The sequence below is a fragment of the Acomys minous genome (genome assembly GCF_964271855.1).
Source record: "Acomys minous genome assembly, chromosome: 6".
NCBI lineage: Eukaryota > Metazoa > Chordata > Mammalia > Rodentia > Muridae > Acomys > Acomys minous.
The window spans coordinates 35,455,374-35,470,719 of NC_140487.1; the positions used below are offsets into that span (position 1 = coordinate 35,455,374).

Consider the following 15,346-nt stretch of genomic DNA (forward strand, 5'->3'; position numbering starts at 1 on the left):
ACATTTTAAATTATCTTTAATGTTAAATCCATAGAAAAACAGCAAAATGAGTCAGAGTCTATGGTATTGACTCCAAACTTTGTATCTATATCGCCTCTATCCCCTCAAACTTGGCAAGTTTCCTCCATTTTCCATTAAAATTTACCAAGCATATATCATAATTTATCTAATTTGCCCCTGCCATGAAATTTTATGCACAGCAGTGATGTAACCATCCCTGTATACATGGGGCTAATATTGTAAGTAATTGTAATACTGTGAGTAATCTTTTTGCTTGTAAGATATCCAAAACAAAGATGCTATTATATTTCGTGCACATAGAGCATAAAAGCCACATAAGAACTCTACTTATTTTGGCATTTACTTGATTATTAATCAGCCACCACTAGTAATCATTTAAAATACTATTAGTGTATCTTTCCTATTTTAAAAAAGTTAAAATCATTAAGAAATGTTGGACTGAACAAAGAAATATATTTCAGTAAAAGAGATACTTCAGTTTTAAAAACGGAAAACAATCTATTTCTTGGGTTTAATCTTTCTGTGGAATCTAAGTAAAAGTATTGTCAGAATTGAGATGAGATTTTCATACTTAGTAGGTTAACAATTTAAAAACTTCATTCAAACCCAAGGGAAGTATGAAACTAGGTAAGAATTAGATAAAGATATTTGGCAGCAGAAAATATTTGGCATAGCTCCTAATTCTAATCCCTTCAAAGCTAAATCTGAATTTCAATTAATGCTTTTCCCAATATCCTGACGAGCATTTTATGTTGAAGGAATTATTGAAGGATTGACTAGCAGACATTTGATGTAGCAATAAATATTTATGATCTGCTGACTGTATTTTTATATTATTCATTGGCTAAGTCCTAAGATCTCCTGCTTCCTTGGACCTTAGTAATTAGAGATTTGAAATACCAGTTCATGCACTCTCTGTCTGCCTCATAAGTTGGATTCAAAATGGATATTAGCAACAATCACATGCCCTCAATGATCATTGATTACTGTTTAGGTAGAAAAGTTAGCATGTCCATGCAATAAAAATTAAAAACACATTTGAAATGTTACATGTATTTAATGTGTTCTAGACCTAACCAAATGGATTCTTTTATATAGCTATCTGGTAGACTAATTGCCCTGTCTACAATTATGCCCCTTGAAATTAATATTATTCATCAGCTAGTAATATCAATATCAGTTAATTGTTCTTTGTTATCAATAAATGGTGATATGCAACTCTAATGGGTTTGCACTTTTGAATTCATGGCAGCAAAGTTTCCAAAGCTTAAAAATTTCATAAAATGCCTTTAAAGAATTTTGTGTTAATCTTTGTACTTACTTGCTTTTATGACTTGAGAGCTTTTCTACAGTGATCCTCTTTGGTACGTGTAGCATTTCTTTTCCTTCCATCTGATTTCCTCGCCTTGTTGACTAGTGTCTTCAAACTTGGCAATTCTGCCACTGAGTGATCTTTTTTTCATCTGACTTTAACTTAGGAAAAAATAAACAAGACTGTTGTTCCATAATAATCAGGTATTTTTATATTATACTAAAATACTGTGCAGGTCAGGTAGTCAAACAGGTAAAATTAGATAAACAAGATGTCAAGTGTTTATACTCTAAGGCTTAAGGTAAAAAAAATTGGTTATGTGAGTCTCAAGAAAATCATAAATGTAATTAGACGTCCACACACTTAAAAGAGAAATACATAGAGATGGAGAAAGTGACCATTCTGTTGCTGTGGGCCTTGGGCTGTCTAAGCCATGTGTGTTCTCCATCAGGTTATTTTAAGAATTGAAATGAAATCATGTCTGTATAGTGATGAATTGGTGTCACACAGCACATAATAGTGGCTGTCATTATTAGCCGGTAATCACTGCTCCCTGAGCTCCAACAGTGTATTCAATCAGCACAGAGAGACTAACAGATTGTGTTGTGTTAGCTAGACTCCCACCCCACCCCCCAAAAAATCAAATGGCTTTCTAAAATTTTCATTCTTCTATTGATCAATCTTTCACCGAACATCTACGGTTGTTGCTTTTTACTATGATTTGCAGGAACTTGATATAGAGTGCTGATGATATAATTATGAAGGTGATGCAATACTTAAATGTAAAAGAAAGAATAATTTTATTGTCTCTGACTCTCTTACCACTACATTTTTCCTGGAATACAAACTTTATTATAATCCACAAATGGCTATATTAGTGTATGAACAAACAGTTCTGCTTTATAAGTACACAGATGGATGTTCAATAACACTAGATAGAACAGGGCAGCTTACACTTTCCAGTGATAAGTCTCCAACTTAATCAGCTTCTGTAGGGTACAATAATTGTAACATTGTAGGGTACAACAATAATTTTAAAATTGGAAACAGCAAGCGATTGGATTGTTAGTCTTTATGCCATTTGTTGGTTGTGTCTGAGAATAAAACAAAATTGTTTCATGTTTTCCTGAGATTCCTAGACTAATAGCATTATTTTTCCCATAAAACTCTGTATGTAGTACCTCACAGAGTGAGGTGTAATGAAATATACACCCCATGGAGGAAGTCCCATGGGTCCAATATTGGAAGTTGCTCAAAAGGTGTTTCCCTTCCTCTCCACATTAATATAACAGAAAATAATTATCTTTCTCCTTATTTCAGAATCTCAGTGAAGCCAAGGTAGTTCTCCATTTTGTCATATGCTTGAAGAATGTTTGTTTAAGTTGGCAGATCTTAGTCTTTGTGGCCCATTGAGCAGGCTGGCTTCTCAACACTCATATACAATACTACTCTTTCAAAAACCAGAAAAGGAAATCAAAGGGTCCAAGTTGTAACAACAGTCGGTCCATGAGGATTCACATCTATCTCCCTATGAAGTTAGACGGGCTCTCTCATCAAATCTCAGGTGTGTGCATGTGTGCGTGCATGACAGGGCTCATTCTGCAAGGCATCGGGGCCCCTGTAATTTCTCAAAAAAAGGGAAGAAGAAGATCAGCATGATGGTGCAGGTACACTGCCAGCCAAGGACTGAAGCACCAGTCAGAGCACATTCAGGGTGATGGAAAGGAAGGCATAAGAGCACTGGCCCAGCAGCTCCACCAGAAGGCATCCTTTATCCAAGTCTGGGGACTCAGAATCAGCACCCAGCTCCATTAGAACAGATAATACCTTTTCCAAAAGCAACCCTAGCAAAGCGCTTGACAGACTGTGGTCTGAAGTCTGAAACTGGAACCTTTCCCTTCATTCTTCTATATTGATTTCACAGTATCAAAAACTAAAACCTTTTCTTCCCCAGGATCAAAGTCTCACTCTACAGCATCTTAAAAGTGTGAGTAGGCCAAGCAGCAAACACAAAACACGCAATTACAAAAACGCCAGGAAAGCATCTCGCAGGAGGCAGCAGAGTAAACTGAAATGGATGTGGCCATCCTTTTGATCTTCATGGTTCTTATTCAGAGAGGCATGCAACTGACAACTGCGGGTCAAACAGGATGATCTACTGGACACGTGCCCATAGAGAGCTCCCAGCTCCACCCCAGCCAGCTGCCTCATCATCTGAGGTGGGAAGAAGCAGAGGCTAACCGCTGACTTCACTAGCTCAGAGTGAGACGAGATGATAATGAAAAACAATGTCACACGAGGCCCTAAAATCTAGGACTATTTAAGAAACTGAGGGAGTCTGCAAGATGCAGGCACCAGCCATCAACTCTAATAATCTAGTTCAATCCCCAGTAAATACTCAGAAGGAGAGAACAACTCTTCCAAGTTGTCCTCTACCTACCAACAGACACACGCACATGCACACACACACATGAGAGAGAGAGAGAGATGAAAAACTTTTTAATTATGCCTGTTAAGCAATACAATTACTTCCATTTGAAAATAATAAGCGTTGCTCACTGTCCACTGAAAATGACCTTTCACAAGACACTTGCACAGCTTGAGTTGTTGTGGTTGCGGTTGGTTTGCCGTATGTGGTTGAGCCCAGTTGTGTATGCACAACTCACAGTGGCTCTTACGGAAAGTCTAAAAATCATTTAACATGCTCTCATAAACTTTGGGGTTTTGAGATCATTTCAAAGGACATTTGTTTTGCGTTTTATGAAGCTTCTCCAATAACATATTTGTCACTTTGTGGTTTAAAATGCATTATATTCTTTTAGAGAAATGTCAGATTTGCCCACCATTTATGCCACTGAATTCCCAAAGTGAGCAGATTATTTAGAAAGCCTCTGCTTTGGGGGGCTTTGCAATAATATTTTTTTTACTCTGAGTTGCTTTTACTTGCTTTGCTATACTTTCTATCTGCAATATTGTTTCATCTTTGCCAGATGAGCAGATAATCAGTGCTTTAGATTCCCTTAGAATGTGTTTTCTCTTTTCCTTTCAAGAAAATAGAACGTCAGGATTTAAATACTTCATACCACTCAATGATAAACACAAAGGCAGTGTAAAGAGATTGCTGGATGAATACACAGCACAGAGAGAGGGGGGGAGGGAGAGGGAGAGGAGAGAGAGAGAGAGAGAGAGAGAGAGAGAGAGAGAGAGAGAGAGAGAGAGAGAGAGAGAGAGCAATTGTTGTATGTGTGCAGATCAACCATAAAGCTTCATAAGGCAGACTTTTAATTAGACATCTGCACTGTGTCATAGGGCTGAGATGCAAAAGGTGATTAAGAAGTGGTTCACGCTTTTGAGAAGTGGCCATTCTATCATCTAGGAATAGGATGGCAGCAAGTGTATTCCCCACCTACAGATAACCAACCTCCTGCAGTCACTAGATGCTTTTGTAGGTGTGAGTGTCCAGAGATCTGTCGTTTAGCTGCTCCATGGCACCTTTGACATCGCCCAATGTCATGTACATTCTTATCAGACACAGGACCTTCATAGCTGCACCTGAGAAACTACCTTTTCTAACGTTCACATACACGTGATGTGTGAAATATCATGATCGTTGCAAAGTGTTGTATGCTGCATTCCTCTGTCACCTGCCCCCGCCCCCGCCCTGCCCTCAGCATCCCCTAAGCCCTCTTCCAAACAAGGTATTGTAGATGACTGCAGAAAATGGACCAGGCTATTGCAATGGATTTCCCCATTCGTAATTATCTGCTTCACTGCCTCCCTCCATTAACTTAGCCAATCAAAGAACACCGCGGTTCATCTCTCAATTTTCACATTCAAGAACTGAAGATATTTTACCCAGCAGCCTACCAGATAATAATTTCAAAAATATCCTCAAGTTAAAATACTGCCTGGACTGCTTGAAATTCTTAATGCTTGTGTTGCAGTCCTGGATTTGCTACCGGAATCTGACCTAATTATCAGTGCGAATTCATAAGTTGCTTAACCTCTCCTAGGCTCAATCTCTGTGTGTAAAATAAAGATTAGGTCAGGTGAGAGTGGCAAATGCCAGATGAATACTAAGAATACTAAAACTTAGTCACTGACTAGAGGCGTCCCATATTCTGGTGGTGTGGTCCAGCAGTGGAAGATGGTGCCAATTGGAGTCATAAGAGATGGCTACAGAGTAGTCAAAAAGATGAAGGTGGCCTCAGAGATGGCTATCAGTTTGTTAGTGGGCAAAAAAGAAAAAGAGAAAATTTGGGATAGAAAGCATAGAGACTGGAGAGAAAAATGCATGTGTGAGGCCAAAGCAAAGAATAGGCTAGCCAAGGCAAAGAGATGAGGAGAATATGTGCCAAGTGCCTTGGATATGGTCCTGCCAAGTCTGTACTGGACTGAGCACCAGGCCCTGGAGGGCAATGACTAGAAAGGATACCGAGCATGTCGGGTGCTGGTGAGTTCACAAGGAAGGTAATACAAGGCAGTGTCTGGTGCTCTGTAGCTGCTGGTCCTGATATACCTCATAACTCCTGGGTCCTGACACAATCCTGACCAGAATAGTCAAGAAGCATTCGAAAAGTCCCATCTACTCCCCAGAAGTCAAATTGGCGTGTGATTAACACATCCTATGATCCAATAAGATAGCATGGTTTTCCTTTCCTGTCTATTACTGTGGTACCAGAAGACACAGCTAGAGACCCCTGCAGAGGCTCCTATAGCAGATAGAAATGATGTGAGGGCAAAGGTGGTGGAAGTCGGAGAGGGTAGGAAGAAAAGAGAGGGAGGGAGGGAGGGAGGGAGGGACAGAGGGAGAGAGGGAGGAAGTAGTGTATTTAAGAAAAATTCCAAGAGCTTTAAGAAAGAAGTGTGGGAATTTAAGAATAATGCAAGAATTTAAGTGAATAAAATACTTTAGTGATTTTCTGATCTGACGCTCTGTTTACAGCACAATGCTTGGCTCTTGGTAGCAATTAAATACATGTAAACCTTTGCTGAATAAGTTAATGAATAAATAAGGAGCAAAAGTCATAGTTACTAGTTATTGGCATACCTGCATAAAAAATCAAAACCGTCCGACCTCCAAGCAATTACATCTTTCATTACGCCACTTGGTCTCAGTGCATATTGATCTTAGGACCCTTTTTCTCCTATCAGGTTGCCATGCCCAGCCTTGGTGTGAAGGTTGTCCCTGGTCTTATTGTTTCTTGTTGTGTTGTGTTCAAATGATAGCTCTGGGGGGCCTGCTCTTTTCTGGGGGGAGGTAAGTATGGGGAGTAGATCTGGGTGAGAGAGAAGGTGTGAGGGGGAAGGGGGGAAGGGGAGAAGTGGAGGAAGTGGAGCTGCAGTTGAGGTGTATTGTATGAGAAAAGAATAAATAAAAATTTTAAAAGTAAAGACAATGTATTTTAATGTTAAAGTTTCTACATCACTTTAATTGGCAATGTCATTTATAATACTTTATATTAGAATAATACCTTTATTGCTCCCACAACCGGAGCACTCATTTTTATACTTCTATCCAAACTGATTGGCAGGTACAATAATGCTATCTCAAAGATATGTCAATAGAACCATGGCAGAATATTCTGCCAAGATGGAACTCTCCTCAGATTAAAGTCTAATTTTGCAACTTTCACTTTAAAGAGACCACTTGGGAATTTCATAATCTGTTTAAAAATCACTTTTAAAAGAATAGAAATGGAGAATTTTTAGCAAAATAAATTAGATTTAGATATAAGAAAAAACTTTGGAGCAACGAGAGGTTATAGAACCTTTTAATAAATTCATCAGAAAGCATTAGAAAAAAAAATATCACTGACCAGCTTCCTTTCTTGAGTGTTTCCGTCCTGGCCTTTTCTCTTTGGGACAGACATGAGAGTGTGCCAAGATGCTCAGTTGTGGAGGATGAGAGTTCTACCCACTGCTTCACCCACAGGGCTTGTGTGTCTTCTCCACCTGAGCATTCTTCCCCAGCCACAGTGTGCTTACATTCCTGAAATGAAAAAACTTTTCTCCTAAACACTGACAAATAATTAAGTAGTGTGCCCCCAAAATTGTATGTGAAGCTCCGTTAGCCATTTGTAACCATTATAAAACACAGTGAAAATGGATGTAGAACATAATAAAAATTTGCCATGAATAATATTTTAATACTATTAAAATTAACACAAGTTCCAGAAAATAAACTTCAATAAGAGGATGAATTAACTTGTTTTCTGTCGAGTGTGTTAACTGGTAGTATGCATATGGCTGATGAATCTCTGCCTTGGTTTTATTTTTTTAAATATTTTATTAATTTATTCATACTACATCCCAATTGTTATCCCATCTCTTGTATCCTCCCACTCCTCCCTCCCTCCCGCTTTCCCCCTACTCCCCTCCCCTATGACTGTGACTGAGGGGGACCTCCTCCCCCTGTATATGCTCATAGGGTATCAAGTCTCTTCTTGGTAGCCTGCTATCCATCCTCTGAGCGCCACCAGGCCTCCCCATCCAGGGCATATGGTCAAATATGAGGCACCAGAGTTCGTGTGAAAGTCTACCTTGGTTTTAAAAACCTTGGACACACTAATGAAGGAGGTATTAAGTCCAGTTAGAACATCTCTTCTAGTTTTCCTCTTTCTTTCTACGATGAGAACCTACCTAATATGTAAAGAATTTCTGGTATGCTGCCGATATAATACTTCATATACTGCACAAAAAGCCTGGGAAGAGGCAGAGCACCAATGAAACAATTAAGTCTGAGGTTTAGAGGGCACAAGCGTATGGCAACAGAGATTTTATTGGAAACAGTACAGTACCTCATTGAAGAGGTCGGGAAAGAGATAAAATAAGGTGAGGTAAACTTATCCATTAAACGAGAGGGTAGAGGAATAGGAGGAGGGTTCACCTGAACAGTGAACTTCAAGGTAGGAGCTGTGAGCAGTAATGACACCAAGTGGTGATCTGTTAGATGGCAAAGACAGCAATAAAGGCAACAGACTGTAGGTGGCATGGGAAACAGAAGGTGTGGCTGTCAAGTATTTTTAACTTACTAGAGTGGACTGTAATAAGAGTATTGATCGAGAAGTCACTCATTCTAGTCTGGTCCAAGGAGGTAGTTGAGGAAAACAGATAGCAACATGAGAGACACAGAAAAGCAAGATTCTTCAGTTCACAGTGACTCAAAGAAAGTGGGAGTAGAGGGACTTAGCATAAAAATAACTCTAATTTAAGCATAGCTTCGTCAACAGCGCTCTCTTTTTTTTTCCCCCCAAAATGATGAGGTATCCAGGAGATAACCAGTGCTATATATTTATCTCCACAACTAAGAAAGAACCAAATTGCTTTAGAACATTTTTTTTCATGTATAACAGTAGCTTTAAACCCACTTGTCCTATCAACTTTACTCTCCCTTTTCTGTACATGAAAGCCCATGGTCAGTTATCTGGTCTTTGTGAGACTACACTGGTGGGGTCACCACACTCATCTGTCACATCAATCTGACCCTAAGTCAATCTAACTGGAATTGCCTGTCTCGAATAGGACTGTAGGTAAAGGGCTAATCAAGAAATCAATGTAACCTTCCAGGCAATGAAAAGATGTGCTTAGTTAGCTTTCCAAAGAAAGCATCCCTGTGTTTGTATGGAGAATCTTCTCTTGGTGAAATTGTATTCACATCAAGATCTCATTTTCACAGTTGACTTCCAAAGGAAGAAACAGTGCTGTTCTAATTTCTGGCTTATGAAAGAGAAAACTGAAAAATACAGAGATCAAGTGACTCCTTTACAACTCTCCCTCTTAGTAGGCAAGCAGGTTGTCACTAGAGCTAGCCCCCTGTCTGTGCTCTTAAAGCCGGTCTGTTTTAGAACTTGGCTTGGAGCACCATGGGATGACACATGCCAGGTGGCTCATATTTTGTGTCACAGCATGTAAATGACACTCATGTAGCACAGCCTATAAATAACCTGCCTTGTCCATTCCTTCTAAACAAGTACATGTTTGCAGATATCAAATTTATATCAGTTTTTGATATGACTCATTATATATAAATATATTATATATTATATGAGACGGGCGTGGTGGCGCACACCTTTAATCCTAGCACTCGGGAGGCAGAGGTGGGCGGATCGCTGTGAGTTCGAGGCCAGCCTGGTCTACAAAGTGAGTCCAGGACAGCCAAGGCTAACACAGAGAGACCCTGTCTCGAAAAACCAAAAAAAACAAAAAAACAAAAATAAAACAAAAATAAAACACATTATATATAAAATATTTATATATTTTACAAAATGGGCAATTGAATGTTGTCAAGGAGTTAGATAGTTTTGCAATAATTGAACTCTCATCTTTGACCTTCATAAATCTGTTTTCCCCAATAATAAAGAATACTGCAGTAACCTTTAATAACTGCTTGTTTGATGATTTGAAAAATCTATGAAGTATAAACCATGATAAATATTTAAGGGAAGTATTGCTTATAATCACAAACAGTTCTCGTTTCTTTGCTAAGTAACAAAAAGAGAAAGCATCAATTACTACAATACATACTCAGAATCAATCACTTTCATAATCATTTGGTTATGACTGTGGTAGGAATATCTGAATTGGGCCACCTTAGTTTTACAGAAGGATACTGTCAAGGGCATATATTTAGTAGAGAAATAGCAACCATCTTTCCATAAAAGTGTACAGCTCACAGGCCTTCTCACCTATTTTACCTCAATGTTAGAAGTTCATGTGATATTTCTTCATCACTTTAGAGGGATCTGACCACATCCTTGTGCTAAGTCAAATTCCTAGTAAATGATAGGTCTGGGACTCAGTTTTCTGCCTCACTATCCCAAGTTATCACCCTATACCAGGCAGGAAGATAGGCGGATGGATGGGTGGATACATGATACATGCATGATGGATGAATGGATGGATGGATTATGGGTGAATGATGGATGGATGGGTGATGGGTGGGTGATGAGTAGATGGGTGAATGGATGGATGATAGATGAGTGATAGATGATGAATGAATGAATGAATGAATGAATGAATGGGTGATGCGTAGGTGGGTGGATGATGGATGAAAGGGGAGATGAGATGTGCCCAAGAACAAACCTACGTAAGATGCTTGTCCACCCTAGAACTCTGGAGGATACAAACTAAAACCATGATTCCACCAGTTAGATTTTAAAAATTAAACCTGAGAGTACCAAATATTGTGTCAGATGAGAGCAGAGTTAGTTCCAACACAATGCCAGTATGAATCTGAATCAACATGACCTATTTCATTAGCCCTTTGCTATTCACTAATGAGACTAAAGGTGCATGTAGTTTATGCCCAGCCAATCCATGGCAAGGTACATAACCCAGAAAATTCCCTGTCACAGGAGCCATGAAAGAAGATCGCAACAAAGCAGCATTTGAAGTAGCCAAACACTTGTAGTGAGATAATAGGTAAAGACTGATAACTAATAATATGGCCATCCAAAAGATACAGTAAAAGTTAATAAACTAGAAGTACATACATCAAAATTCAGGAGTATCACAATTACATATAAGGGAAATCACAGAATATTAAATGTGTTTCATTTACAAAAAATTTAAAATAGACAAAAATGTTTTAAGGATGATCATGATTACATAATTGGGTACAATTCAGACATAGTGCTTCCTAGGTGTGACATAAAATATAAAGTGTTTCCGTGGGGAGAGAGGAACACTCCTTCATTGCTGGTGGGAATGCAAACTAGTACAACCACTTTGGAAATCTATCTGGTGCTATCTCAGAAAAATGGGACTAGGGCTTCCTCAAGACCCAGCTATTCCATTCCTTGGAATATACCCAGAAGATGCTCCAGCACACAACAAGAAAATTTGCTCAACCATGTTCATAGCAGCCTTATTCATAATAGCCAGAACATGGAAACAGCCTAAGTGTCCCTCAGTAGAAGAATGGATAAAGAAACTGTGGTACATATACACTATGGAATACTATTCAGCTATTAAAAACAAGGAATTCCCGAAATTTGTGGATAAATGGATTGAGCTAGAAATGATCATAATGAGTGAGTTAACCCAGAAGCAGAAAGACTCAAATGGTATATACTCACTTATATCTGCATACTAGCCCAAGGGGCATGTCCCATGAAAGCCTTCACTTACCAGGAAACTGAGACAGAGGGGAGGACATTCTAGTGGGACTCTAGATGAGAGAAGCATGGGAGAATGGCAAAGTAGAAGGATCCAGAGGGTCCTAGAAGCCTACAAGTAGAACATTATGAAAGGCAGATTTGGGCACAGGGGTCCCAGTCAAACTAAGGCACCAGCCAAGGACGATACAGGCGGTAAACCTTAAACCCCTACCCAGATCTAGATAATGGACAGAACACTCTCCACAGTAGAGTGGAGAGTGGGATATGACTTTCTCACATACTCTGGTGCCTCACCTGTGACCATGTCCCCTGGAGGGGGAGACCTGGTGGCACTCAGAGGAAGGACAGCAGGTTACCAAGAAGAGACTTGATACCCTATGAGCATATACAGGGGGAGGTAATCCCCCTCAGGAACAGTCATAGGGGAGGGGAATAAGGGGAAAATGGGAGGGAGGGAAGAATGGGAGGATACAAGGGATGGGATAACCATTGAGATGTAACAAGAATACATTAATAAAGGAGAAAAAAATGAAAAAAATATATAAAGTGTTTCCAATCATCAAGCCTCATGTGCAAGACAGTAGTTACTTTTAGAAAGGAGTATGAGGGTACAACCAGAAAGATAGGTGCTGCGGAGGTTTCTGTTAATATAAGCGATTTACTGATTGTCAAGGTGGACAGTAGTGCTCAGGTGTTTTTTGTCTTCAACCTGTTATATAAGTAAAATGCATTATATTTACATTTAAGAATAAAAGAGGCAGGTATTTCAAGTGCAGCTTCAGTGGTAGAGCATTTGTCTAGCATGTGAGAGCCCCTGAGCCTGATCCTCAGCACCGCACAGTGCCAGAGGCGGGGCTGGAGGAGGGGAGAGCAGGAGAGAAAATGGCCTATCTCTGCCATTTTCCTAGGACTCTGAGATGAATAGAATTAGCTGCAAATGGTTCAAAGGCATTCCCAGCTGCTCCCCTCAAGTAAGTAGTCCTAAGCCGCTCCAACCTGCTGAGTGTGGCTTCAGCACAGGTTCCAACATTGTGAAAGTGGGTTGCCACCCATCAATCACATAGGCTGGGGCACTTTCTAGAAGCAAGCCTCCCTTGGATCCCTTAACAAAATCTGTTTGGCCTTTTTGCCTATTTCTTTAGAAGTTTCAGTTGCCTTACAGTTAGAGAAAATGGCTGGTGATCAAACCAATGATGTCAAAGGAAGAGACACTATCCACATATATATCTTTTTAAATTTTTTGCTGTTGACAGATGAGGATATGTCAGAGAGAATTTCCCAGCCGCTCTCACTACCCAATTCAAAACTACATTACTAAGTAAATAGATGTCTACTGAGTTACTCTTTTGACAATCTACAGTAGCATATCTCCTTCCCTCATGTACTCCTCAGCGTCATCAGGCACAATTTTAATTTCCATGTTTAATTTTCAAGTATTATGGTTCATGAAGATAAAAGTACCAATCCATGATAGAACCATTCTCCAAAAATAAGGTTGTTATTCATACAGAATTTAGGAAATCTTAAAACAATTATCTCAAACAATTGTGTCTTTTGCATTTAAAGGAAAAATCATTTTAATGATTACATTTTATAACGAATAATTTGTATTTGTAGCGTTTCTAAGTTCATGAAGTTTGCTTCTAACCAGTAGACTTCTATAAATGTGTGATAATTCATCTGGGAAAGAGAACAAATGCCATACTAAAGTAATTGTCTAAGATGGTAGCTTCTTGTGTGACTGCCAGAGTCCTGAGTCCCCTACATCCACAGTTACTGCACTCTCCACTTTTAGAAACTTTGCCAAGCCGTATTCCTTCATCTCATTTCATTCTCATAGCACCTGTACAAACCTTCAAACACAAGGGCTTTCTTTTTCATCCAAAATTTATGGCCATCACTTCTCAACAGTTTGAAATTTCTTTGATCTTAGATGCACTACAATGGAAATAAAAAAGAAAGAAAAAGAAAAAAAAACAGAACCTATGTTTCTTCAAAGTACAAATTCTTCTAATGTGTTTCTTTCTTTTTTGTTGTTTTGTTTTGTTTTTAGTTTGTTTTTTGTTTTTTCTGAGCCTAAACATGGAGTTGTTTCTGAGCTTCAAGAATAACCAAGTAGCACTTTTTCCAGCATCTGACCACTCTACTTGGCGGATCTTTGTAACCTTGAGTCACCTATGGGGAACTGAAGTATCATTGTAATTGATTTCTCACTGTTTGCTGAGAAGCAGAGAACTCGTTCAGTGTTCTCATAAATAATTCCATTTCTCTATGTCAATGTTAATTGAACTTACCTCATGTTGTCAATCTCTCCTTTTTCCTTGCAGGTGATGTCATTGTCTATATTAATGAAGTTTGTGTCCTTGGACACACTCATGCAGATGTTGTCAAACTTTTCCAGTCTGTTCCTATTGGTCAGAGTGTCAACTTGGTGTTGTGTCGTGGCTACCCCTTGCCCTTTGATCCAGAAGATCCTGCTAACAGCATGGTGCCACCCCTTGCAATAATGGAGAGGCCACCTCCAGTGATGGTCAATGGAAGACATAACTATGAAACCTATTTGGAATACATTTCTCGGACCTCACAGTCAGTCCCAGATATTACAGACCGACCACCTCATTCTTTGCACTCCGTGCCAGCCGATGGCCAGCTAGATGGCACGTATCCACCACCCGTCCATGACGACAATGTGTCTATGGCTTCATCTGGAGCCACCCAAGCTGAACTTATGACCTTAACCATTGTGAAAGGTGCCCAGGGATTTGGCTTCACTATTGCTGACAGCCCCACGGGACAGCGGGTGAAACAGATACTTGACATTCAGGGATGCCCTGGGCTGTGTGAAGGAGACCTCATTGTTGAGATCAACCAGCAGAATGTACAGAACCTGAGCCATACAGAAGTAGTGGATATCCTTAAGGACTGCCCCATCGGGAGTGAGACGTCTTTAATCATCCATCGAGGAGGTAAGACAAGCACAGACATGGCAGTACGAGGTGTGGGTAGCTTAGAAGAACTCTTTAGAATAATATTGTTCAAAGGAAGATTTCTATAGGCTGGCATAAAATCACGCCATTAAAAAGAAAAAGATAAAAGAGGCAGAGAGACAAACGTAAACTTAGGATCCAGGTCTCTGAACTGTTGCAATGTATCTTGACCTGACTTCCGTTGAACAATGCGATAGTAGTACTTTTAGACTTAACCAATATAGCAATGTGATTTGGAGGGCATTATGTTTTGCCACCAAGGACAGTTATGCAGAATTCAGTCCATGCCTGTTGATTTACTGAGAAGCCTGTTTTCTGAAGGAAGCAGTACTAGAAATTGTATGTGGGGGTCCCAGGCCAGTAGGGGGGAGGCCAGCCAACTCCTCCAAATGCAAGTGTTCTGATAATCCTCATTAAAAAAAAAAAAAACATTAGGAGCTGGGCTCTGACAAAGTAAAATAAACATGAATAGGAATATCCCACTACTGTGGGACCCAAGTATGCACCACTCTGGGTAATAACATCTGCCGTGAACCAGGTAGTAAGTGATGGGACAGGGTCAGGACCAGGAGCTCTAAGAAGACTATGGAGCACAATTTAGGAGCGTTGGGAGCCTTGGGTCCTCACTGCTCTGTTCTCTAGCCTTTGTAGAAAATAAACGAGGCAAAGATAAGGGCCCTTCCCTACTCTCTGTTGGTGTGAAGGACACGTTGCAAACTGACACCTGATTTCCGTCCATCCCAGTTAAGAGGACTTAGGACTCGAAGCCCCCATCCTCACCAATGTGGTTGTCACAGCAGGGTTGACAGTGCCATCTCGTCTCATGGTAGCAGTCTTACTATTGGGTAGCTCACAGCAGGTGCATCGCTCACTACAGATCTGCTGAGTCTAAGCTGACCCTGAAG

The 15,346-nt window shown here is 39.9% G+C and overlaps 1 protein-coding gene across 12 annotated transcripts in view; it reads left to right on the forward strand.

Moving 5' to 3' along the window:
• The window catches only part of MAGI2 (membrane associated guanylate kinase, WW and PDZ domain containing 2), a 1,410,398-nt gene that overhangs the window by 1,168,453 nt on the left and 226,599 nt on the right, over positions 1 to 15,346 (forward strand). For all 12 annotated transcript variants that reach the window (XM_084787254.1, XM_084787259.1, XM_084787258.1 and 9 more), the window contains one exon: positions 13,782 to 14,420. In XM_084787254.1, the coding sequence (XP_084643380.1) occupies positions 13,782 to 14,420 (639 nt within the window). The remainder of the gene's footprint in view (positions 1 to 13,781; positions 14,421 to 15,346) is intronic.